At 41.9% G+C, this 24,388-nt stretch overlaps 3 protein-coding genes across 5 annotated transcripts in view; 1 reads left to right on the top strand and 2 right to left on the bottom strand.

Moving 5' to 3' along the window:
• Window positions 1–1,286, top strand: part of si:dkey-92j12.5 (multiple PDZ domain protein) — a 40,712-nt gene extending 39,426 nt beyond the window's left edge. For all 3 annotated transcript variants that reach the window (XM_067578487.1, XM_067578495.1, XM_067578503.1), the window contains one exon: window positions 1–1,286. This exon is cut by the window's left edge and continues 1,002 nt beyond it. The gene's annotated coding sequence lies outside the window, so the exon portion shown is untranslated.
• Window positions 1,287–3,615: 2,329 nt separating this feature from the next.
• On the bottom strand, window positions 3,616–9,467 carry tyrp1b (tyrosinase-related protein 1b). The gene is made up of 9 exons (XM_067578512.1): window positions 9,426–9,467; window positions 8,243–8,601; window positions 7,892–8,000; window positions 7,020–7,233; window positions 6,458–6,662; window positions 5,044–5,211; window positions 4,588–4,767; window positions 4,350–4,496; window positions 3,616–3,936 (listed from the first exon to the last, which is right to left on the bottom strand). The coding sequence occupies exons 1-9, from the start codon at window positions 9,437–9,439 to the stop codon at window positions 3,731–3,733; spliced, it is 1,602 nt and encodes a 533-aa protein (XP_067434613.1). The 5' UTR covers window positions 9,440–9,467; the 3' UTR covers window positions 3,616–3,730.
• Window positions 9,468–9,831: 364 nt separating this feature from the next.
• Window positions 9,832–18,046, bottom strand: si:dkeyp-118a3.2 (neurofilament medium polypeptide). The gene is made up of 5 exons (XM_067586002.1): window positions 16,789–18,046; window positions 15,637–15,957; window positions 14,846–14,963; window positions 13,925–14,035; window positions 9,832–10,859 (listed from the first exon to the last, which is right to left on the bottom strand). The coding sequence occupies exons 1-5, from the start codon at window positions 18,044–18,046 to the stop codon at window positions 10,688–10,690; spliced, it is 1,980 nt and encodes a 659-aa protein (XP_067442103.1). The 3' UTR covers window positions 9,832–10,687.
• Window positions 18,047–24,388: the final 6,342 nt, after the last annotated feature.

The following is a 24,388-nucleotide window of genomic DNA, read 5'->3' on the forward strand; positions in this document are numbered from 1 at the left end:
TCTTTAACTTAATCAGTTGTTTTTTAGTTCTTCAGAAGAGTATTGTTATAGTGTAATGTGAAATCTTTATTTAGAAAGCTTCTCTTACCTACGACAGTTTGTTTTATATGAATTTATTTATACTGTGATATTTATGTTTTCTTCACTGTAATGTATTTGAGTCTTCAGAGCCACACACACACACACACACACACACACACACCTGTGTGTTTGGTATTGTGTAACATTGCATAACTGATTAAATGTTCATTTGTTAGAGTTTTGTATCCAAAGCATTTTATAATTGAGAATTTCCAGTATTCTGTTATGTCGACCTTCCTCTGTGAATAATGTAATAGTGGTAAATATGGTCATATTTGAACGATGGAGAACAACTCTGAGTTATCTGATGATTTGTGATGTCTCTGGAATAATACTGAGCAGGATAAGCCAGTGGATATCTCATTGTTTGACTTTCAAAGCCCACAGATGCAGAACGAAAAGACGTAAAGTCAGTAAAGTAAATCTGAGATTCCTGAACTGTTTAACAAGGACGTCTGGGCCTGCAGTTATAGTTTTAAGGATAAATGCAAGAATTGTTTTGCATTTTTTGCATATTTTTGCATCTTATTCCAATCCAGTGAACAGTACTTTGCCTTGGAGATGTTTTATTGTAGTGGTTCTGCTCTTTGTCTCTCTCTTCCTCACGCTCTTTCTCTTTGTCTTTGTTAAACAGGAATACATAATCAGGATCATTCAGGTTTAGTCAAGGTGCCAGGATCAAGTGTGTGTCATAAGGTATATCATGAAATGACAGGGCAGCACTGTATCACAGAGCAGGGATTAGAGAGAGGAGAGAAAGCTGAAGAAGGAAGTGTAAGGTTAGGACGCAGATGGTTTCCACCTGAGTCACAGAAACGCCAAAGGAAAGTAAACCTGTGCTATTTTTGTTTTTTTTAATGCACAGAGCTTTCACTTTAATTACTGGAGTAACTGGTGACAACTTGACAAACAATACATTTGCACACAAATGTCTCATTTAGGAAATAGGAGGCATCTGGGGAGATCCTGTCTGGAGCCTTTGCATTAATCAAAGCCATCTGTTCACATTGCAAGCTTTACTGAAACCCAGCCATCACAGTCTGCTTTATCCTTCTCCAGATGAACAATTGCTTTGCCTAAAGGCTGGCGTGAAGAGGGTTTTAAGATGGAGAAATGGCAAAATGCTTTTTATTCTTTTAAACTGTGATATGTCCTACAGTATAATAGCTCTTACTTTGTGAAAAATAAAACATTCATATGTGAAATTTTTAGCATTTGAAAATAAATCTAGAAATTTTTAATACTATATTTTTATCATTATGGATATCCATTAACTCTTATCAGAGTGGAAGATGCATCATCTCCTTTTCTTCTCATTCATTAAGCAAGAAAACTGATCTACTGGTCGCAGCCAAGCTCTAATTCTCCTTTCCTCAAACATTTATGAGGGAAAAGCCAGCAGGCCACAGGCAACGGGACCTTTTCAACCTCATGGCCGTTCCTGCCCTCTTATCCACCATGTGTGACGCCTCCTTTCTACTGTACAACTCTAATGCAGTTTCTGCATTTTCACAAGCGCACTCTTGACATGAAAGGCACTAATGATCCTATCTCTCGGGAGGGTAGCGGCGGCCAAATGATTGTTCTGTGTGTGTGTGTGTCACATCTATCCATATTAATAAATCCACAGGACTGTCTTTTTTGCAGTCAGTGTAACCTGCTGGTACAGCGAGAACAGCCAACTGACGCTTGATCCAAAAGAAAATCTCTTCTTCTCCAGCCATTCCCACAAGATTCTTTTTTCAAGATACCAACCTGCACTGCAAAAATGCCAATCCTAAGTAATTCAGTCCAGTGCTGAGTCTTAAAATCTTGCTTTTCTTAACGTGGTATAAAAATATCTCAACAGGGAGATTTACTGAAGCTACTGTACTGTGGGTCTGCAGCTAGAATATTAGCTGCTACCAGTTCCACATCATGTCCCAATACTCAGTCTATAGGTTTTCACAAGGAAATAAGCTGTACTGATGGGAAACTGATGCTCTGGCACAGAGAACCACCCTCTTTGTCATGCTGTTTTATTCAGTGGCATGACCTGAAGCAAGAAATAATTAGACACAGTCATGCAGCTGTAGCAGGGAAGCACTGCATGACATGCCCTATCATGTAGTTATGATTTTTAAAACCACTCTATCCAATCAAATAATTGCACTTTTCCAATGCTGCTAGCTAGGACTTCTCTAATTTTATGCATTCATTCATCCATCCATGCAATGGCTAGGGCCACAGGACTTTAGAAATACTGAGGTCACGACTCCAAGCAGCCCCTCCATCCCTACATCGTGGAGTTTTTACATGTTTAAAGCTTTTTTTTTTGTTCTTGATTTAATTAAAAACTTCTCTCTTTCTATTCCTCTGGGTATCAGTTCAGTTCATTCAAGTATTTCTTAATTTTTCTTGGCCTAATGTTTTGCAAATTTAACAACACTTGTAAACTGCACCTACGGTCTCCGACATGTCCCGCTCTGCGCTCTGTGTCATCAGTTATAGTCCTGGCTGTAAGCCTCCACACAAGCCTCAATGCAACATGGACTCATTAACACACAATACATGCTGCTTGCTTTTGTGCGTAATTACGCAGGAGCAGGTGGCTGCAATTTCTGAGAAACTCAGACTCAGAAGCTCAACGTGCGTTCTTGCTGAGGAAAAGGTCATTGCATTTCAGAAGCTCCTCCGGGAAACGTCTGTATAGTTATGATGAGGAGGAAAAAATAGTCGGTTGAGCTAAAGCACTGTTCAGTGTGTGCTATTCACCCTTCTTTTACACCACTATGACAAGTGTCCAAGGTATTTAGAATCTTTATGATGACGTTATTGTAGTTATTGGCAGTTTAACGATCCATTAATCCATCACTGAAGATCTACTGTTCAACTCGTCATCTTTTAAAATTAGTCATCATATCAATTTATATTTTCCTCACTTGAAAAACTCTTCAGGTCTTTTTAAAACCAATTTAATATGTGCAGGAAGATATTTGGTCCCAAATTTATAATATATAAGTTCAACATAAGGCTATAATGATTGTGAAGAAAGTAATAACTTGTAAAGTTAATCCAGTCGCAATAATGTGTTATATCCACATGAGGGCAGTGTGTGTGTTGTTTTGAACTGACTCTCTTCGATGCAACATTACATGGAAGTGGTGTGATTTGCTTGTTAGCCTCAAGCCTCAGACAAGCACACTCTAGTATGAAGTCCTGTCTGTGGTCTGTTCATACAGTACAGCTTATTGTTCGTATTCTGTAGTAATAAGACTAGTTTAAGTGCAGAATGAAAATAATTGGAACACAAATATCAAACCTGTGACACACCTTTGACCTCAGCCTTTTATTTTACAGATATATAAACTCTAATGAATAAAAGCTGGGAGCTGAAGAAGCAAGATTAAATCAGGTGCCTTAGTTTTGACCCGTAGTAGTGCAAAAAAGACCTACAAAAGTATCCTTGTATTGTGAACAAATAGCTATTTGCCCATTCATTATCAGCAGGGGCAGTCTGACCTCTCAGTCTTAGAATGACACAGACACACAGACTCTGGGTTTGAAACCAGTTCAACTTTATTAGAAGAAGTAGGGGAATAAAAAAAAGCAAAACAAATGCATGAAAATTTTAAGGCCTCTCTCTCTCGAGAGAGAGAGAAGCGTTGATTTAGACAACAGACTGTGATTTATCCAACCTCCGGTCATCCTCTGAGTACCGTCGGAAAGTCTCTCCCAGTAGCGGCTCCAGGGCCTCAGCGGAGCGGTAAGACCGGGCTCGCACGGCACAGGCAATGACACCACCCACCACCGCCACAACCAGCACCGCGGCAACAACGGCTATGGTGATGATCTCAGACAGTGTGTAGGCACGGGCTACAAGAAGAAGAGACGGTCATCAGGGGTCATTGGATTGTTATTTGTTTCTCTGTATGTGTGTGTGTGTGTGTGTGTGTGTGTGTGTGTGTGTATGTGTGTGTGTGTGTGTGTGTGTGTGTGTGTGTGTGTATGTGTGTGTGTGTGTGTGTGTGTGTGTGTATGTGTGTGTGTGTGTGTGTGTGTGTGTGTGTGTGTGTGTGTGTGTGTGTGTGTGTGTGTGTGTGTGTATGTGTGTGTGTGTGTGTGTGTGTGTGTGTGTGTGTGTATGTGTGTGTGTGTGTGTGTGTATGTGTGTGTGTGTGTGTGTGTGTGTGTGTGTGTGTGTGTGTGTGTGTGTGTGTATGTGTGTGTGTGTGTATGTGTGTGTGTGTGTGTGTGTGTGTGTGTGTGTGTGTGTGTGCGCTACCCACCAGGCCACTGAACCTCATAGGAGTATCCCAAGTTTTCTGGGGCAGAGACAAACATCTCTGCGTTGGTGACAGGAGGCCAGAAAGGAACCATGTTGAACCTGCGGTTGTGCCCAATAGGAGCGTTCTCCTCAGGGTAAACTACTTCACCTGCAAGCAGAGAAAAATAGGTTTATCCTTCTAGTCATTATTCAGAGTGAGTTATGTTTCTGTGTCTGCATGTAGTTTGGTCTGTGTGTACCTGGTTGGTGCCTGCCAAGCCACTCATCAAAGATAGCATCAGTGAAGGTGTGCAGCAGGACAAAGATGGGATCGTTGGGGGAGAGGTGAGTCTGTCCGCCTGTCCCATTAAGGAAGAGGTGGGCTAGGTTGTGGAGGCTGCGGATGACGGGGTCATACATCCCCTGGGGGGCGCTGTAGCCTAGAAAATATAGAACAACAAAGCCATAAAATTACAGCACTGATTTACCAAAATTAGGAACAACAAAAGCTGTGTGTGGAGCTGTAACCATATGTGCATGTGGGTGGAAGATCGAGTGTTTGCGTGTGTGCGTGTTTCTGGCATTGTGTTTGTATTCGTGCAGTCACACAGTACTTCAGCAGCTCTCCAATGTGAGCTTAAAAGTGGATATCCCTCTCTAGTTGATAGGGAGGATGTTAGCTCTCAAATGCTGCTTTGATTCTGACCCGTGCACACCTTCAATGGTGTTTCTGAAGCTCTCAGAGGAGGTGGAGTAGTAAGGGGGAGTGTCGAAAGCGTTGAGCTCCAGACAGTCCAACACATCCTGGGGCTCTGGAAGCCTCTGCACCATGGGCCGTGCCACGTTACCCGCTGGGTTCCTCCTGATAGGACTAGTCTCTGTGTCTGGGTGGTAAGGACAGAACTCAAGGTCAGAGCTATTATTATTTACCCATCACTACACCCTGACAAAAGACAATCATGGCTGTATGTTAGCTGGAAGCAGCAACAGTAATAGATTTTTGGTCAGGCTGCAGTTCAGACTCAGGCCACAGAAACTGAAAGGAAGATGATTAGAAATGTTGTTTTATTTAACTCTCTAATTCTATGCAGGAGACTAGACTAGTTTGATCCGTCTTAAACATGACAGGATGGCAGTTTTCTCCTTTAATTATTCACTCAAAGTCAACATTAGTGAGTGGGAGCTCTGACAGAAAGTTTTTTTTTTTTCTCCCACTTGCATGCATGATCTCTTTCTTTCCTTTTTTGTGTGCTTTCTCTCCTACATACACGCATACACACAAATGCACAAGCACATAAACAGAAGGCTACATAACCGAGTTGTCTGTCTGTTTGAAGATTATTCCCTCAGATCAAAGGAACCAGTAGACTGCTAGATTCCTGTCTTCAACAAGCACATGCACAAATGAGGCAACCCCCCCTAACCCATTTAAGGAGATGTTGCTTGTTGACGCAGGAAATACCAGACCTGTCATGACTCTCTAAGGGGATTAATGAGACAGATCACTCACACCTTGGCTACTCACATGTTCTACCTGTTACCAGATTTTCCCTTATACATATGCAATTGTTCATAACGAACCCGTTATGCCTGTAGTGGAGAAAATCACCGAAAGAGGATTGACATTCTTAATTATCCCACAATACCACATGAAAAGAAAATACTGTATGAATTAGGTGTGTCTGAAAACTGAAGACAAGGCTGTGATTTAGGGTTGTAATCTGGTGCCAGTGTGGAATGAGATCCAATCCCTGCAAATCTGATCGCATAAAGTCCAGCTTATTACAGTGCCACACAGAGTTCCCTTATTCTAGTCTGAACTGCTGAAATAATACTTACTGTACAGAAATATACACACCCACTGAATCCAAATGTTTGAAGATGCAATGTGCAGCATTAAAATGGAGACAGCAACTCAGAAGGTGTTGTTTAACAAAGTATAGTAATTTCTAACTGTAGTAATAGCAAGCAATAGTGAATGCAGCACAACAGCTGTGAGTTATTATTTATAGCAGCTTATGTTCTACATGCTCTCTTTACGAGCTCTTTGCCCTCTTTTCTGATGCAGCTGAGACTACGCTGTATATCAGCGGCGCTCTCCTGCACACTGAGACATGGTGATGTCCTCACTGTTGCAGATGGTGCCCAAAGTGTCGTAGTCGTCCACACTCTCACAGATGACCCTCCACTGGGAGAACACAGAGTTGGAGCTGATGGAGTTCAGGTCGAAGGAGCTCCTGGCTCCCAGCAGGTCGTCGGTGCAGATGTCACACTCGCTGCCTCCGATGGCGAAGTTCCAGTAGGGCAGGGCGAAGGTGGGGTCACCCAGCATGTCCTGCATAGATGCAATAAGAGAAGACGGAAGGTGTTCATGGATCAATAGATACGTGTGTGTGTAAAGAATAACATTTCTTCTGAGTTAGTGTTTCCTCCCTTTTTTTACAACCTCTCGTATTTTCTTACCTTTTTCTGCCACCTCTGTAAACTTCTAACTTATCTCTACCTGCTCTCCTCCTTTTCTTTTCCTCCCTCCTCCTCTAGGACAACCTTCCACTCTCTCTCCATCTCTCTGAATCCCTGCACTCCCTTCTCGCATTATTATTTCCTTTCTCCAATCACTCCATCAACCGCTTCTTCTTCTTCTTTCCTTTTCAACTGTCTCTCTCTTTCTCCTCACCCTCCCTCTACTCACCTGCATGTCTCTTTCGAGTTGCAGAAGGTGGAAACGGTGCCAGGTGACGAAACCCGGGCCCTCGTGGGAAAAGTCTACACCTCCAAAGCTGGCCTGGCCTGGCCCCAGGTAGGTTTTACTGACAGAGTAGTAGTGAGTCCAAACAAAGTAGTTGTAAATGGTGATGTTCTCAAACTGGGGGGTGTTGCCATCAGGCCCCAGTACCTCCTGGTACCTAAAGAGGAGACGAGCAGCAAGGTGAATGTCATGAAACTCATTTTGGTTGATTTGAAGTATGTGAAGTGTTATAGCACAACTTGGTGGAAACTATATGTGCATTTAATTTCTCAGAATAGCTGTCGAGGGGATTTCAAATGTAAAGAAGCTGGGCGTGGCCATTAATACAGGAGAAATGTAATTTTTGAGAAAGGGTTGCTATACCTGCAGCTGAGAATTGCTTCAAAGATGAATCTACTACAATCCTCATATGACTTGGAAGGAGGTTATTCAAAGATTTATGTACTGTTACTTAAAAGATTATAATTCCCGTTACTGCTGCCTAACTGATAATTTGCACTTCTACAGGACCTGCAGCCTGTACAGAAAGCTGCAGGAAATTTTATTTTTACTCATAAATTTCAAAACACAGCATGGGTTAACTCATAGCTATATTACTGAGCTTTTAACTGCCAGACTCAGCCAGAGTGAGCCTGCAGGACTTGGCTGTCTGTTCCACAGATTTGATACAAGACCAAAGACAAGCTGATGAAAGATCAATCCTCCTTTGAAGTGACATCATAAGTCCATTTTAAAATATTCCTAGCATTGTTGTTATTCTGATTAAGCCTATACAGAATGATTTGAATAATATAATGTTCCATATGCTTCAATACCGTCTTGTACAGATGACCAGGTCAGGGTGGACAGTCCTTTTAGCTTGGTCCAAAGCGTTGACAAACGCCTGCTTCTCAGCTGTACTCATCTGCATTATATTCCTCCTTACTGGAGCGAGGTTAATGTGGTGGAGGAAGACAGGAGGGCAGGAAGAGAGAGATGAGGGGTTGTTGGGGTGTGGGAAGAATTATGGAAGAGGGGAGGAAAGAAAATGTTATAAAAAATTAACATAGACATATCCTTTAAATGCTGCCTTCATTCCCTTGGATGATGTATTCTCTTTCAGGGTACAGTAGGAGACAGACATTGTAAATTGACTTGACAGGTCCAAACAGCATCTATTCTCTTACCCACAGAGATCCTCTGATCACAGTTCGGTCCAGTCAGCCCATGTCGACATCGCCCACAGTTGTAGCCACTGAAATTCCCATTACACTGGCAAGTACGGTTGAAGAATCGCAGCGGCCACCTCTCTCTGTCATCCCGCCCAGCATAAGGGTACTGGGGTCCGTGGCGCCGGTTGTCTGCCGCAATGGTCACGCACTGCCCCCTTCCTGTGCTGGAGCCACACTCATCCCCCACAGCCCCTGTAGGGGACGGGCAGCACTGGCCGCTCTGCAGCCCCTCAGGAGTGATGCACTCCCGAGGGAACTGGGCCAGAGTTAGTGTGGCACACAACATCACCACCAGGAGACTCACTCTCCACATGCTGCCAAAATCCAGAAGGAAGGAACATTTAGGGACACGAGGCGATTTAGATGGGAAAATAGGGTAAGCATAAAGTAAGACATTTAGAAACACAGAGAGACAGTAGACATGTTCTAAAGGGCAACAATTATAGTTTAACATCCATCCAGCCATCCTTCTCTAAACCACTTATCATGTTCATAGTTGTGAGGTGCTGGAGCCTATCCCAGCACACACTGGATGAGATGAAGACAAAAAAAAAATTCAATACACTTAAGAAGCTCAAGAGCAACACACTCACTTTGTGTTCTCTTGTTAAAGCCAATTGTCTTAACATTATTCTGAAAAGTCCCTTCTTACACGCCCCTGCAGGCAGCGCCAGTCATTATTCATAATTCACAAAGCCATTAGCTTTCAACTCTTACAAGTTCACAACTACTTTCAACCTTTTTATACTTAGATTTTGTTGTCTTTTGAAGCTTGTTGATTAGGAATGAATGACGGAGCGACTAATTTGGCAGGAGCAATTATTTTACAACAAAACAGGGATAACAACCTACCGAGAGAAGTAAAGCAGTTTCACACTTTGCAGTTTTGCAGAGATTCTTCATATTATGAATGACTGAATGCACCAGTCAACCATAATACTCAACACACAGGTGCAGCACAGACTGTTATATAGAGCCTGTCTTAATAAAACCTTTTTCATTCTGTAATTTGGCTTAATTATACGTTATTTTCATATGCACCTTCAGGTTGTAAATCTTCTCATTCACACTTTTAAATGATAAGATTTTCTTCAGTCTACAGTTCATTATGTGAAAACTGTGTGAAGTGTTCCCCTACCTGTCACTGTGCATGCTGCTCCTCTCTGTATGCTGAACTGTAGCCCCCCAAGAGTCGGCCCGTTCCCCTCTCCTGGCTTAAATAGCTATCGAGCGCATGACCAGACCTTACTGGAGCTTGTATAAGCACACACACACACACACACACACACACAAACACAGTACACACACTGCACAGATGAATACACTCGAGGGTTCAAATGCTTTCTCAAATACTCATTCATATGCCTTGTGATCATAACCCAAATGACGCCAGTCTGTGTGGTCACTCACACAATAAAAGACTCAGACAGCGTTCATGCTTAAGTCATACTTGTGTAAATTTAGTCACTTTCAACCAAGTAATTACATGTAAATGATTTGTTATCTGTGGAGGCGGACAGGTGTCGGGGGAAGAAATACTTGATAATTTGTGTGCACAAATGAATCATTTGTTCTCTGTGATTACTTAATTTGTGGACTCAAATTATCACATTTGTAAAGCAGGCCCTGCAGAGAATCCATGTTGGGAGGCAAGAACAAAACCACAACATCAACATTATCATTTTAATTCAATACTGCTCGAATCACAAATGACGATACAAAGGTCAGGAATTATGTAGAATAAAAATCTAATCAAGTTCATCTCAAAAACGACAATTACATTATTTTTTTTCGTGTAGTCTAGTGTTGTACATTTTAATGAGATTGTGCAGATATGGTGCTCTGTATCACTGCCAAAGAATGTTGTGAATAAAACAGGAAAATTGCTTTTGCCCGCTGCCCCTTTTACAGCATAACTGATGTGTTCAGCATGAAAAAACATTTCTTGACAATTTAATTCTAACCTAAAGCGCTTACAGAAATCAACTAGATTCACATTTTTCTTAAAATCACATTTACACACTCACAAATGCATTGAGTATTTTAAAACATGCTCCTCCTGTTCACTCATTTACACGAGTGCGCTCACCTGTTGGTGCACACTGCTCCCTCCATACATTCACACATGCAAAATGTGTTACAGTGTCTCTTTCTTTCAATTTATACACACTCTCAAACAGACAGACACACACTCTTACACACTGAGTACAAATGTGTTACATATACAGTAGTAATTATAATGGGGATCCAAGGCAGTCTGTGTTGGGTTAGGGTTTGAGACTTTAGGGTAATTCATTGGGTCTGGGTAAACTGGGATTGGGTAAACTGGGATTGGGTACAGGGGTGGAGAGTGGCTTTTTGGGTTTCATTTAGATAGTAACAGACAAACAGTTGGACCCCCTAGAGAATAGAAGTCCTGAGGTCTTGTGAGGAATCTGGTCCTGGTCCAGTGTTGGCTGACTCCTCAGTGGAACTGGGCAGAAGGTCCAACATGGCTGTCGCATGCTCCTCTTCCTGCTGCTCTTTGTTTTGGGCCATGGTTGAAGCCACATCAGAGGGGTCGAGCGCTATCCTGTTAGAGGGGACAGTGGGGCAGTTGGCAGCCATTTATTAATTGTAATTGCAGAAAAGGAAAAGACACGACTGTCTGATAGCATCAAGTGGAAGCTCTTTAATACAAATGAGGTTAAATTCTGCTTTACTGAACAGAAAAACAATCAGAGGCTCATTCTAATGCGACACTTAAGGTATCAGTAAAATTCATCTTAATTTGGCGTGGTTATAATGGCTGTCGAACTGCTGTTGAATATGCCGCTGAGAGCAACTGCTAATATTCTTGCTGCAAGGTCTGTTTATTTAATGACTTCCACACCAGATGGAGAAGCTTGCAAACTGTGGTAGAAGGAGATACGCTGGGAGGTAATGGTGCACCAGGATATAAATAGATCACTTGACATTATTGACTAATTGCAGGTGACAGTGTCCTGGGTGAAAGAATTTCTAAAAGTGCTGCATTCGTTTTAGCGTGTCACTTTGGATGCGTATGCTGAAGGGCTGCATCTTACCCACAATGCATTGTAATCACTCATCACTTGCTCTGCCATAACCTGCCATGGTGCACAATAAAATGATGCTACCTGATCTTGACGGGAGCTCCCAGACGTATCAGGCTTTGGATTCATGTTAGATAATGCTTTAAGCTAAACTTTGGGTTTTGCTATAATCAATTTTTCAATGTAATTCATCCATGTGATACTCACTGTGCATATGATAAGAACTCTAGTGCACAATATCATTGAGTTTTGTGTGATAAACAATTTTAGGAGACTTACAGTATTCATTAAATAAACGTCTGGGCCTCATTTACTTTTAATCATTAGCACTGCTAATGATTAACGGACAGTTTTTTTCCACTTCCAATTTTTTGCTCCCCTGCTCTGCAAGTGGCTACATGCATGATGTATGGTGCTACATATTAACGGCTGCCAAGGAGAAATGACACAAAGCCTGTTAAACAGCTACAGAAATACAAGTTCAGCTGGCTTGCCTCAGGAAAAGGCAGCTGTCAAAGATGCAGATGCAGTTCTTCCTTTTATTGCAAACACACCATTTCGTGTATACAAATATACCATGTCTAATATGATTTAGGGTAGTTAGTTATTAAAATGCCAAGTCTATATAAATATTGCTTTTGTAGTATTACAATGATTTACCTGCTGTTTGAATCACAGTCACCTAAATCTTGTCAGAAAGACGTCAAGACCGTTTACGTTCCAAAACATACATGAAGATTTCTCTCATGGCTTCCACAGCTCACCCACTGTGCACTGAATATTCTCGCTTTGAACCGTGGCTTCTGGCATCCTCGCATGTAAAAGGAATAGCTCTTATTGTTGAGATGATGGTGGTAAAGATGTGACTTTTGCATAGTATTTGGAGAGTGACTTCTGTTGTCTTTTGGCAGCGTTTTTAGTGGTTTCTCCTCCAATGACAACTGGATTGACGCAGCTATAAAATCTCTTAACAAGGACACATTTCAAAATGACTCTGTCGACTGTTTAATAATTCAGTGTTGCTTTGTTATCGTCTGTGCGAGGCACGCATCAGATTTCTCTTTGTGTCTTGCACACTTGCACAGTCAAAAGACTCATATGGTAACGTACATCCAACTTCATGTGTGCACACCAGTTTTGTTTCTGTACACACTGTTTTTCTTGCAATTTCTGTCTTGATTCCTTTCTGGTTTTTCCTCTTTTGTCACACACGTGCTAACCACACACTTTCATATGGTCACTCCCCGAGCACACACACACACACACACACCTTTGGCTTATTATTGATCCAAGGCTGCTGGTCTGATTAGGAATAATAGTGGTATTACCCAGTAATGCTCGGGGTTCACGGGACTCATACTCTCATGTGACGCAGTGAGCAGCCTCTTGAGCGCATAGCTTACAAAACAGCCGGGAGGGAATCAGCTGAGAAGCACACAACTGGTGGTTCCTATGAACCACAAGTTTTCAGGTCAGTGCACCACATTTAGTTGGCTGACAATTGGCAAGTCTGACATCCGGCTAGTGTTAGGGACAAGACTGAAGTCAGTTTGGCGGTAGCAGAAAATCATACTCCAGGAGGGAATCTGAGAGAAAGAAGTGAGGCTTTGCAGACCGAACTGATAGCTCCCAATAAACTTCACAGATCAATAGTTTCAAGATCTTTGATCTATGATGAAAGCTGACAACGAGGTCTTTGTCGTTGTTCTATTAAATTTATTAGGAGCTATCTACCACTTCAGGATGTGCACACTCTCCATTGTGCTCGTCTGCTTTGAAATGGTTTAAGAAATGTTTCATTGTATAAATGTACAGACGAGTGAGAAATTAAACCAGATTCATCCATGCACAGCACAAAGAGGTCACTGGCTGGTCTGATGATACTTCAAGAAACTCAGCTTCTCACAATTTATGATAAATGATCTTGGGAAATACTCAAGATCATTTCAAACTAACTCTTACTCAACAGACAATCCTCTAATCTTCATCTTCCCAAACATCTGACAACCAGAGGTCTATTTTCAATCCCATACAGGGTCCACATTCATAAAACCTTCTTCTTCCTTAAAGTCCTTTTAAACATGTTTTTAAAAAAGCTTTAACTTTGGTTTTATAATCCTGTTTTGTTTTGTTTTTTTAACAGCATGTTAGTTTTTCTTTTACATTTATGTATGTATGTTGTTTAGGTAGAGGTAATCAATAAGCCCATATAGGATGTTTTCCTCTCCCTGCACATTGATTTTTTTCCTTGTTTCCTTGTTGTGTGTTTGTTTGATTTTAAACTGTGCAAATAAACTCAGAATGATGTGAATCGGCCTTCAGTCACCAGATCTAAACCCAACTGAGGAACAACGCTCTCCACCACCACCACTAAAATGCTAAATGAGAGAATATCTCTTGAAAGAATGGTGTTCATCCCTGCTTAACTTCCAGAGACTTGGAGAATCTATGACAAGGAATACTGAAGCTGCTCGTGGAGGCCCAATACCTTATTAGGGCCTCCATTTATATACATGCATGTACTGTATGTAGTTACATATGTTACCACTGTAAATGTTAGATAGATGTTTATATGTTAACATACTGTTGAGTGTCCCCATTGCCTGCAGGAAGCGTGTCGTCACTGCAGTCACCTCCTGTCGCTGCCTCCGGTTCAACACACCCTTCCTCACATGCCCGCTGCAGGGCCAGGGTACTGCACACACACACACACACACACACACACACACACACACACACACACACACACACACACACACACACACACACACACACACATCTTTATCAGATATTACTGTTGGTCCTTACCAATAGCCTTCTACAAATTACAACATGTTGCATTGGGCCGTGTGGAAATGTAGCAATAGAAAATGTTACAGTATATTACTGATGAAAGATCATTCTCTCTTTGTGAACAGAGAGAGAAATACTGAACCAATACTGAGCACAGTCTCCTCATTTCATCTTCTATCAGCACGGAAATGTTAGCCGCAGCTTGGGCAACATCAGAAGCAATCATGTAAGGGCACTGCTGTAAGTCCCATCTGTGAACGGAACACTGTTGGTACAACAGCTAGCAATTAGATGGCTTATTTCAGCTATTAGAGAAGAAGCACCGGGAAGTGGTTAATACCAGTGTGAATGCAGAATAAGTATTATTTTGATTCTCTTTCATAGAAAAGTAAAGAGAGGAAAAGAGTCTGTTGAGTGAGATTACAAATTCATGTTCTGGTAAGATTAGGTTGGTGATGGAAAGTCTATTTTTATATGAAGTTGTTAGATGTGTAATGTTGCTCAGCTCTCCCAAATTATAACTACAGGAAATACAGGATACAGGAAATATTTGGACAGTACTTTCAGTCCAGCAAAAAAAAAAAACAAAAAAAACAAAACAAAACAAAACAAAAAAAAACCTTACAACACTACAACAACTGGACTATGAAACATCTCTTTTGAATGTGGATAGAAATCTCTTCTGTTGGATACTGGATATACTGCTACCTACCCGTTTTTCTTACGACATTTAAGGATATAGATGATGATGACCAGCGTCTCCAACACCAAGAAGACTGCAGCTGAAATAGCCCCAATCTTCCAAGCTTCCAGGCCCAGCTCTCTTGTCTCTAATCAGACACATTAAAAGCAAAGAGAAAGGGAAGGAAAGGGAGGGAAAAAGGGTAGGAAAGCACTGGATTTAGAGGTGAATATAAATTGAAAACAAGTAGTGCACTAACCTTTTCTACAACTAAATCAACTGTCCCTCAAGTACACATAAAGAAAGTTGTACTGTGACATCCCTTTTGTCAAAGGAGTATGTGTGTGATGCATAGGGACGTAGAACACAACAGTGTCTTATATTGTGACAAGATGGTCAAGCTTACAAGTCTACCCGTACCATACCAGTCCACCCTAGACCTGGTCAGACTGTGTAGTGAGGTCTACCTACGCTGCTCTACTGCTTATTCAACTTGGCCGTCTGCATATTTTGTTGGCAGAATAACAATGATGTTTTCTTCTTTTTTAATCTACCCAAAGTTTTAAGCTGCAGAAAATCTGCTATAATATATACAATATATACCCAAACCCATTTATAGCCTGAAACACAGTTCTGAAACTAAACTTGAGAATGTCATATTCTCTTGATTTTGAAAGAACTAGTTGAATTCTCTTCATATTTTTCTACATGGAGACATTAAGAAAGCATTTGATCAACAACAGCAGATTTCATGGGAACCCAAGGAGTCATCTTATTCCTTCTTTTTGTAGTTTGATATCTTTTGATATTTTCTATTTTACCTGTAGTTCCAGCTGTATCTTCCACCAGCTCATTGGCCTCCCCTGGTTCTTCCCTCTCTGCCTGAGGGGGAACAGCTAGAACATCCTTCACAAAATCATCCAGCGTAGGTTGGACCACAACAGGGTCATGTGTCAGAAGGTCATCAGTGGGGGTGATGATCTCGCTGTCATGGTCAGATGTCTCACCACCCAGGAGGGTGTTTTCTCCTGTCTCTACCCCATCTAGGGATGGGCTTGGGGTGGGAGCCTGGTTCTCAGGGCTCTGCTCTATGGAGGCTTCAGCACCATCTTCAGGCTCTGGGGCAGAGATCACCAACACATCTAGAAGAGGGGTTTGGTATGTGACACACACATGAAAATGAAGCCAAGAGGCCAAAGTTTAGGGTTTGTCGAGTGGACCTATGGAATGTAGAATAATGCATAGATGTGCTGCAGCTGAGGGTGGTAGGTGGGTCGTGATTTGTATGTGTCTGCAAGCTAACTCAGCGTTGTGTCTTTGCAGTGCAGAATGTGTGTACAACATATCACTCTTGGCATGTGTCACAATAATCACTGGGTTTTAAGAGAATTTTAGAAGTTTAGACTGTTAAATCATTAATGTTCATGACAAGATATTCTGAGTAAACATTTTCTCAAGTGCTTTCTATCAAAAGCTTGTTCTGATGTTGAAAACATTTCAAAACTGCACAGATAAAACAACTGGGCCAATGTTTTGGATGTTTTGAGTTACAATACCTTGGTTTTCCAGGATATGGACTGGTAACCAATATTATTGTTAAATGTATTAAAGGAGCTCATAATCCCCATTCATGAGCTTTCCTCTCTTTAAGTAGGTTAAGATGCAAACAATGCAAGCTTAACTAAAGCTACTGGGACTGATGCAACTGGATTGTTTAAAGACAAATACCATTGGAGTTTTAGGTTTTTATGACCCAAATTATGTTTTACATATTTAACAATTCAGATAGTTATTAGATAAGAATGAAAAGGATGAAATTTGAAGCCTATCATTAAAATGGGAGATAAATTAACTAGAGGGTTTGGATCTTACGAGGTTTCAGATGTTGTTTGCATGGTGCTATGTTTTAGTTCACTGCATGAACATTTACTATATTTTTGCAACTCAAACAATTAGACCTGAAGGTATCTCACCATGATCCTCCTTTTCACTGCCATGTGAGGTCTCCGGTGTAATCTGCTCTTCTTCTCCATCTTGTTGGTCACCCCCCTCATTCACCAATGCCTCTGATTCCTTTTTAATTACACTCTCTTCATCTCTTTCACCTCCTGCTGCTTCCCCCATTTCTGCACCTACTGCTTCTGCCTCTTCAGTAGCTCCTCCCTCCACCACTAAATGGCCTTCTTCATCCTCCACTTTTTGTCCCTCTGCGTCCTTCAATATGTTAATCTCTTCTTCCTCTACTGCCTCTCCTACTACAGTTTGTGTGGTCTCTATCTCATAATTATCAGAAGGCAGTATTAGCACTTCACCTTCCGTTTCATCTACCTGTGTTTCTTCCTCCAGAGTTTCTCCCATTCCCCATGCATCTTCTATCTGCTCCACATCACCCACCCCCAGGCTAGGGTCAGACTCTACCACAGTCTCCTGCTCTGGCCCTCCGCCCACGACAACCTCTACAGCAGCTTGAGTTTCCTCTGCCTCCTCTGTTTCTGCTTCAGCCTCTGCTTTTTCTTCTGACAATACAACCTGCTCGTTGTTAGCCTCAACCCATGCCTCCTCTACTGCTGAATCCCCTCCTGTCTCTACTAAAGCAGCTACAGTTTCCTCTACAACCTCCTGACTGACTTCGGTGTCTAGAGACTCACCGGTAACCTCCGCCCCCACTGCCTCTCTGCTTCCAGTTTCTACACCTGCTGTCGTCTCCTCCACAGATCCAACTGCAGTTTCTGCCTCTCCCTCTCCGACTCCATTCCCCTCCTCGGCTGCATCTTCAGACGCATCCGTCTCTGCTACCCCCTGCTCCTCCTCAACACCAGCAACCCCTCCCTTGGCATCCGTATCTTCCCCCTCCACCTCCTCCTCCACTGTCTGCTCTAACACCTCTGCTACTGTGTTAGCTTCAGTCTCTCCTTTTTCAGCCCCCAGAGCATCCTCCTCAACCCCTTCCTGCACTGTTGCCTCATCGGCTTTTCCTTCACTCCCTCCTTCCACCTGCCCCAGAGCTGCCTCTACCACCCTCTCCAGCAGCTCCTTTAGCACTTCCTCTGCTCCGCGACCCTCCACCTGCTCGGAGGCCTCCTGCATAGCCTGTTGCACCTCTTTCAGGCTAGGAGGGGCCACCACTGGTGCCACCTCAGCAGGGGGCAGCTCTGGTTCCTGGGCTAAGGCCTGGACATCTTCTAGGGTGACTGTAGATGATTGGATGGAGGTAGGCAGACCTAAGGACATAGTAAAATATTGTTGGTGTGTTGTAGCAGCTAACACAAGACAAACCTGGAATATATCAATGATCAGTGGTGTATTGCTACTGGTGACATTCAGTGTCATTACCATTGATTGATTGGTTATGTCATGAATGCAATCATTTGTTCTCATTTATTCCTTCATTCAATCACACATTTATTCACTCATTTATTCATCAATTCAAAATAAAAAGATAGAAGGAGTGTAGTTATATGCACATCACATATAGGTGCAAGGCTATTGGAAATTAAATAAATGTTCATCAAGATGCAAAGATATCATCAGACAGAGGTCACCCTACCTTCAGATGTGCAGTGTTGTATCAACAAAACAGCTAGGAAACCTTTCAAAAAGCAGTACTCCATGTTTTCCAAAAAAACATCAAAAATATATACTCCAAAACAATCCCAGTCTCTCCCAGGAAAACACTCTTTACTTCCTTTTGTTCCCCCAGTCCTTCTCAAGTGTCAAGTGTGTGTGCACACCACCACAAGACATACACTGAGTGTGTAGACTCTGGACGGTCGGACAGTAAATTGGGCCCGGGCAGGGAGGGCAATGTTAGCAGGTGACGCTGAAATGAGGGTGGGTGAAAAAACGGACAGCGCCATGTTAAATATTGCCACCCCGAGGTGTCTTCGTACCACCAGGTGTCTCTATGGGAGTCGGGGGGGAGGTAAAGTAGCACTTCATCGTTAAATGCTTTTGAGACCCTTACAAGGGCCGTGGTGAAGCTTGGGCGGCATGTCACACACAGAGTGAACTCTGGAGGAGCAATTATAGGTGGGCTGTGAGTTTGGGGCGTGAGTGATGCCACCATTAGGCCTTGAGATAGAGCTAGAGAAAGTAGATTTGAGTGTAACACAGAAAGCTGTAGTGAAAATATCTCATAATATCACAATGAACTTTACAAAAAGTCTTGAGTTTCACACAGGACTCATGAAACGGCCAACGTTGTATGTGTGCTACAGGTGTTTCTAATCATTTTATATGGCCTTTCTTTCTACTACCTCATCCACTTCTATGTCACCAGTCTAGTGTGCATAGCTAGGATCAGAAAGGCACAGTCATGCCTCATAGTTGCCAACTGTTAGGTTACCTAACAGAGACATCCATGTCTATCACGTTATGTAACACAAAGAATGTTTATGTCACATCGCTGTTCAGTCTCACGGTGACATGGTTACTGTAGGAATACACAGAAATTGGAAGTAGGTATTACATTAATTGGGATCTATCTGCAAATGTACAGTGTCAGCCACAGTGTATTGCTAGAGGCATTGAAAAATCCCCAGTTGAGTTCTTGTGCAGCAGTTTATTTATATTCATATCCAGGTTAGCATCTCTGAGACTTCCCAGGCGTACACAACAAACACTTGGACAGAAGTGTATAAATTTGTCTCTGTGGATATAGCCAAGAAGAGATAAAACATCTGTGTTTTCTAATCACACATTTGTCTTAAACATTGGGAAATATGATGAAATTTATTAATACAGTGCCAGAAATTAATGCAAGGATCAATACTGTAAGTGGACAGTTCAGGAGTGAAGTGGCCAAACAAACAAACAGACTGAATAGCTCAACAACTATTGGATGGATTGCCATTACATTTGGTTGAGTGCTGTAATGTGCTATATAAATAAACTTGCCTTGCCTTGTTAGCATGCTATTGTTAGCATTTAGGTCAAAGCACCGCTGTGCCTGCCTCCTATCAGCCCTGGGCTGAAGCCAATTTGAAATTCCTATATTTTCACAATAAAGATATCATTCTGTCCAGACATCTGTCTGCTATCTGTCCGACCCCCTCGCCTTTGTGAAAATAGTAGATCATACGTTCTCTCCCTGTGATCTGCCCAATAATAGTAGCCCTTCTGGGGAGCTTTACTGTATCTCGCCTTTCAAGGAAATCAGCTGATCCTGACCAAAGGCTCCATTGATTCTCATGCCAAAAGACCAGCGTGACAGAACTATAAACCTGTGTCATGGAACCAATGAGACTTCTTGACCCACCAGCTTGTTATCTTACTGGCTCCTCAGCATGAACACTGACAGTCTGCTCAAAGCTATGAAACCAGCTAAGGAAATAATAGAGACTTTTTCTTCACTGTCAGTGTTGGTATAAGAACATGTCAGTTTTGTTCTCTGTGGTCTTTGTGTTGTTTTTGAAGCCACGGGGGGTGCTGCACAGTGATCTCTGCTTCAGTTTGATTTACTTGACAATTCAATGCCAAATCTGCACTTGTGCATATCAAGAGCCTCTGTTCTCTGTCTCAAAACAAACCATAGATAGAAACAGAGACTTGAGCTCTTCAGAGGAGCAACAAAACATATCTGAATTGTTTTCTTGTCTCTGCTTACTTTGTTGGATTCCTTTGAATTCTCTCCAACTATCAATTTACTGATCTCTCTCTCTCTCTCTCTCTCTCTCTCTCTCTCTCTCTCTCTCTCTCTCTCTCTCTCTCTCTCTCTCTCTCTCTCTCTCTCTCTCTCTCTCTCTCTCTCTCTCTCTCTCTCTCTCTCTCTCTCTCTCTCTCTCTCTCTCTCTCTCTCATTCGTGACTGCAGGAGATTAGGTCTGAAAGGTTAATACAGTCACATGAGCTTCACATTGTGCTTTGTGCTACCAGGCAGTAGCATTTCATACTTGGCTTGTGACTGGGCTAGAGAGGGGGATTATTATAATGATGCATACTGTATATTGTCTACATACACAGTCATACGCACAGCCACTTCACCATCTTCACCTCTATACCTCAGCACACACACACATACTGTGCACACACGTATGTATACAATCACACACAAACTCAGGAACACTTACTACTACCTGCACACTGTGTAATATTGGAAAACTGAATCAAAGTGGAGCTTCACATGCAAACCTTTCTGAGGTCTATTTTGTAATTTTATCACTTTGATCTGTAAAAGAAAGACTCAACTCACATTCAGACATAAGAAAGTATTTTTAGGTGATTAAGAACAAACTTAAAAACGTGAAATCATACATTTCAACCATTAGTGACCCTTAAACGTGGTGGATTTCCCTAAAACATCTCTTTGCAATTAAATCACCCTTGTTACATTTTATCCAGTAAACCAAAATGATCTTTGTGAAAGTGAAACTGGTGCATGATGTGTAGCTTCTCCAGCCGCTCTATGTTTAGGGCTGGGAGGAGCAGCACCCTGTGCTGTGCTGTGAGGCCATAGGAGTTGCTGTCTGTATTTCACATGTCAATGTTGGAATTTCAGATGTGCTCTCCATGAAAAGAGGGCGGTGGAGGTGCGTAACCAACACTAACCTCTACCCTGGCCCAGTGGCTGTACGCACCAACACTAACTACTCACCAGCACTAAAAATATATAGCACATCTTGTCACTTTGAACTATTTTGTGGAGGTGACGCTCCTCTTGTGATTGGGACAAAAAAGCTTCTTTCATCTGTCAACATGAAACTTAATATGAGGAATAAGAAGATAACGCATTATGTAATATGAAGATTAGAAAATATTGCCCTCAAAATGTGCAAATGTACAGTACCAGTCAAAAGTCCTGGTACTGTACATGTTATGTCTTTTTTTGTCATGTTTCAATCTGATGCAGAACTAAAGATTTGGCCATTTTCAGAGCAGAACAGAGTTTGTCATTTTGTTTGAGACTGTTTATGTGAGGAACCTGTGTTTTATGTTGGTGTCATGGCCAAACCAGCCCCAGCAAACCCCATTCAGTTACACAGCTGCAGCACCCTACATCTCTGGATCAGCATTTCCAATCCAACTTGTGCCACCCATCAGCAAGAAATGTAAGAGCATCAGCAGCAGCAGCAGTGAACTGGTGCAGATGTAGACACTCCAATGTACACCATCTACAGGCAAGGTGAGTAATCACTTCTTTTGACACAATGAGTCACCTGCAGGCAATGAATTCAACATTTTTAGCCAGTAACACAATGATGTTCAATTTTTATTCATTCTTTTAAGTTCACTACAAGTGGTAAAATATAAATCCTCAAAACCATACTATCAGACAAAACAGTAACTTTATTATTTTTTTGAAAATGTATGCAGGATGCTGCAAATTGCAGCAGTTATAGGGTTACAGTTGTTGTGCTTCCTGCCACATGAGTCTCTGGAGTCGATGTCTGGATTTTGTGTCCTTTGCTGCCCTGATGACCTGGTTCAAGTTGGACGTAGCTGATCTACGGTAAGAGCCGGTTTATCACCGAACTTCACTGTACATTCTGGGTAAGATTGCCTCTTGAGTGCACATTATTGTTCGCTCGCCCCCTCAGACGTTGAAGGGTCAGTTACACAAAAGGCCACTTGAGTTTTCAGAGTAATGGAACAGTACTTAAAATGGTAGCAGGGAATCCCCCTGGGAGGAAGTCAGCAAGAGCTTATTGAACAACCCACTGAGTGTAAGAGGCTCTTGGGTTGAGGTCATTGCCAGAGGCCAGCAGAGGGGGCTATTAACTTTAAATAGGTATAAATGTTGATGACATACCCATAATCCTAGATATAATTTTCTTGCACATTAAGTGGCCATTGGTGTCTGTCTGAAATTCATCTGAGTGTTCTTTTACCATTAGCATCAAGTGGCTCCTTCACCCTGCAGTCGTTATATCAGGGTTTAAGAGTATCAGTGCTAATATTTATGCCGTGCTTTGTCTCCAGATGATACTAAACATATTGACTACTTAAATGTCTGAAAATAAAAGAAAGGTCTTTCCAGTAAAAAAGAGAGCCCTCTTCTTCACTGAAATTACCAGTCATTCACAATACAAGAAGTAGTTCTGTTTCATCTCTCTCTCTTCTCTCCATCTTTCCTCCTCCCTCTTTCACTCTCTCTCTCTCTCTCCCCTTCTCCACTCTCCATCTCTCTGTCTGTAGTTCAGGAATTTTTCAAAAGGATGTTCCCCAAATATCTAGGGCATCTTTTTGGGTCACCATTAAAATGATCCTCCAAACTTATAAAACATGCAGAGAAGTTACCTTTTTTTGCATATATGGAGATCTGAGCCTTCCTGCCGACACAAACAACAACAACATCAACCAGTACCAACAACAGAAATAATGTATGCTCTCATTATTATTCCTATTTAGAGTTCTAATTTATTCGGCCTTAGTGGGGAGCAGCAGTTTCAAAGGAAAAACCATGAAGAGTGGCTTGTTGATAAGGCACGAAAGTTAAGTCAAATTATTCAGTCTTCCCCTCTGTTTCTCCCCTCTCATTTTCTCTCACACATGAAAACACAAACACATATACTCTACATGCACACATCACTCGGCATCCCCACTTCAAGCAGTGACAATTTACAATTAATTAGAGAGATTCCATATTTCCTTGCTTGTTTATGCCTTTGCGAAGGCTCTATGATCTGCAACTCAAAGCAGAGCAGTGAAGACAGAAGCCCAAAACCTCCCCCATCAGCTCCATATGCTGGGAGCAGCCTTTATCGCTGAACGATTGACAGCCACATATGAACTGCCAAATAAAACATCCCATTCACTCCCCCTCATAAATGTACATCCAACAGCAGACGATAGCTCCACTTGTAGTTAAGTCATTCATTTAGCTTCAATTTGTTTGTGGCGTTTTGTTTTTGTTTTGTTTTGATAGCATGATGATAATAGGATCCATTTCTCTGAGAATGATCTTTTTGCGTATATCACTGATACAGTATATTAGTTAAAGGTGTGGGGGGTGGGGGGGGGGGGGGGGGTTGTCTGTGTGAGAACTTACTGTGAGAGAGAGACAGACACAGAGAGGGAGAGAGGGAGCACATTTGTCCAACTGCTTTCAACCACTACTCTCATATGCTCACACTATTGTCTGCCAACATATAACAGCAGAGTTTCTTTCTTTTTCTGTGATGCTAACAAAAAAAGAAACAATACCTCCCTACACATTTCTGCCTCTCCTTGTAAATGGAACACTTATATAAGGCACCATTGTGGATTACATAAATGTCTCAAAGTTATCAATATTTCATCCTCTGTGCGTTTGATGTGTTTGGTAATTGGATATTTATGTTGCGGGCTTCCTCTCTCAAAACCCCCGTTGCACTTTGGTTTTTGTGTGTGTGTGTGTGTGTGTGTGTGTCTGTACAGTGTATATATACAGTTGCAATGTGTATCTGTGTGTGTGTGTGCATTCATGCAATGCATACAGTAGGTGTGCATGTATGCCTACATGCATTTGTGTATGTGTATGTATGTATGTGCGTGCTTGGATGTTTGTGTGTCTGTGTGTGTTTCTTCTTCTCTTTTACTTTTGCAGTTTTCTTGGAAAGATGATAGCAGTCATCCTCTTAACGGGTGAATTAGTTCA

The sequence above is a fragment of the Thunnus thynnus genome, chromosome 3 (genome assembly GCF_963924715.1).
Source record: "Thunnus thynnus chromosome 3, fThuThy2.1, whole genome shotgun sequence".
Classification (NCBI taxonomy): domain Eukaryota; kingdom Metazoa; phylum Chordata; class Actinopteri; order Scombriformes; family Scombridae; genus Thunnus; species Thunnus thynnus.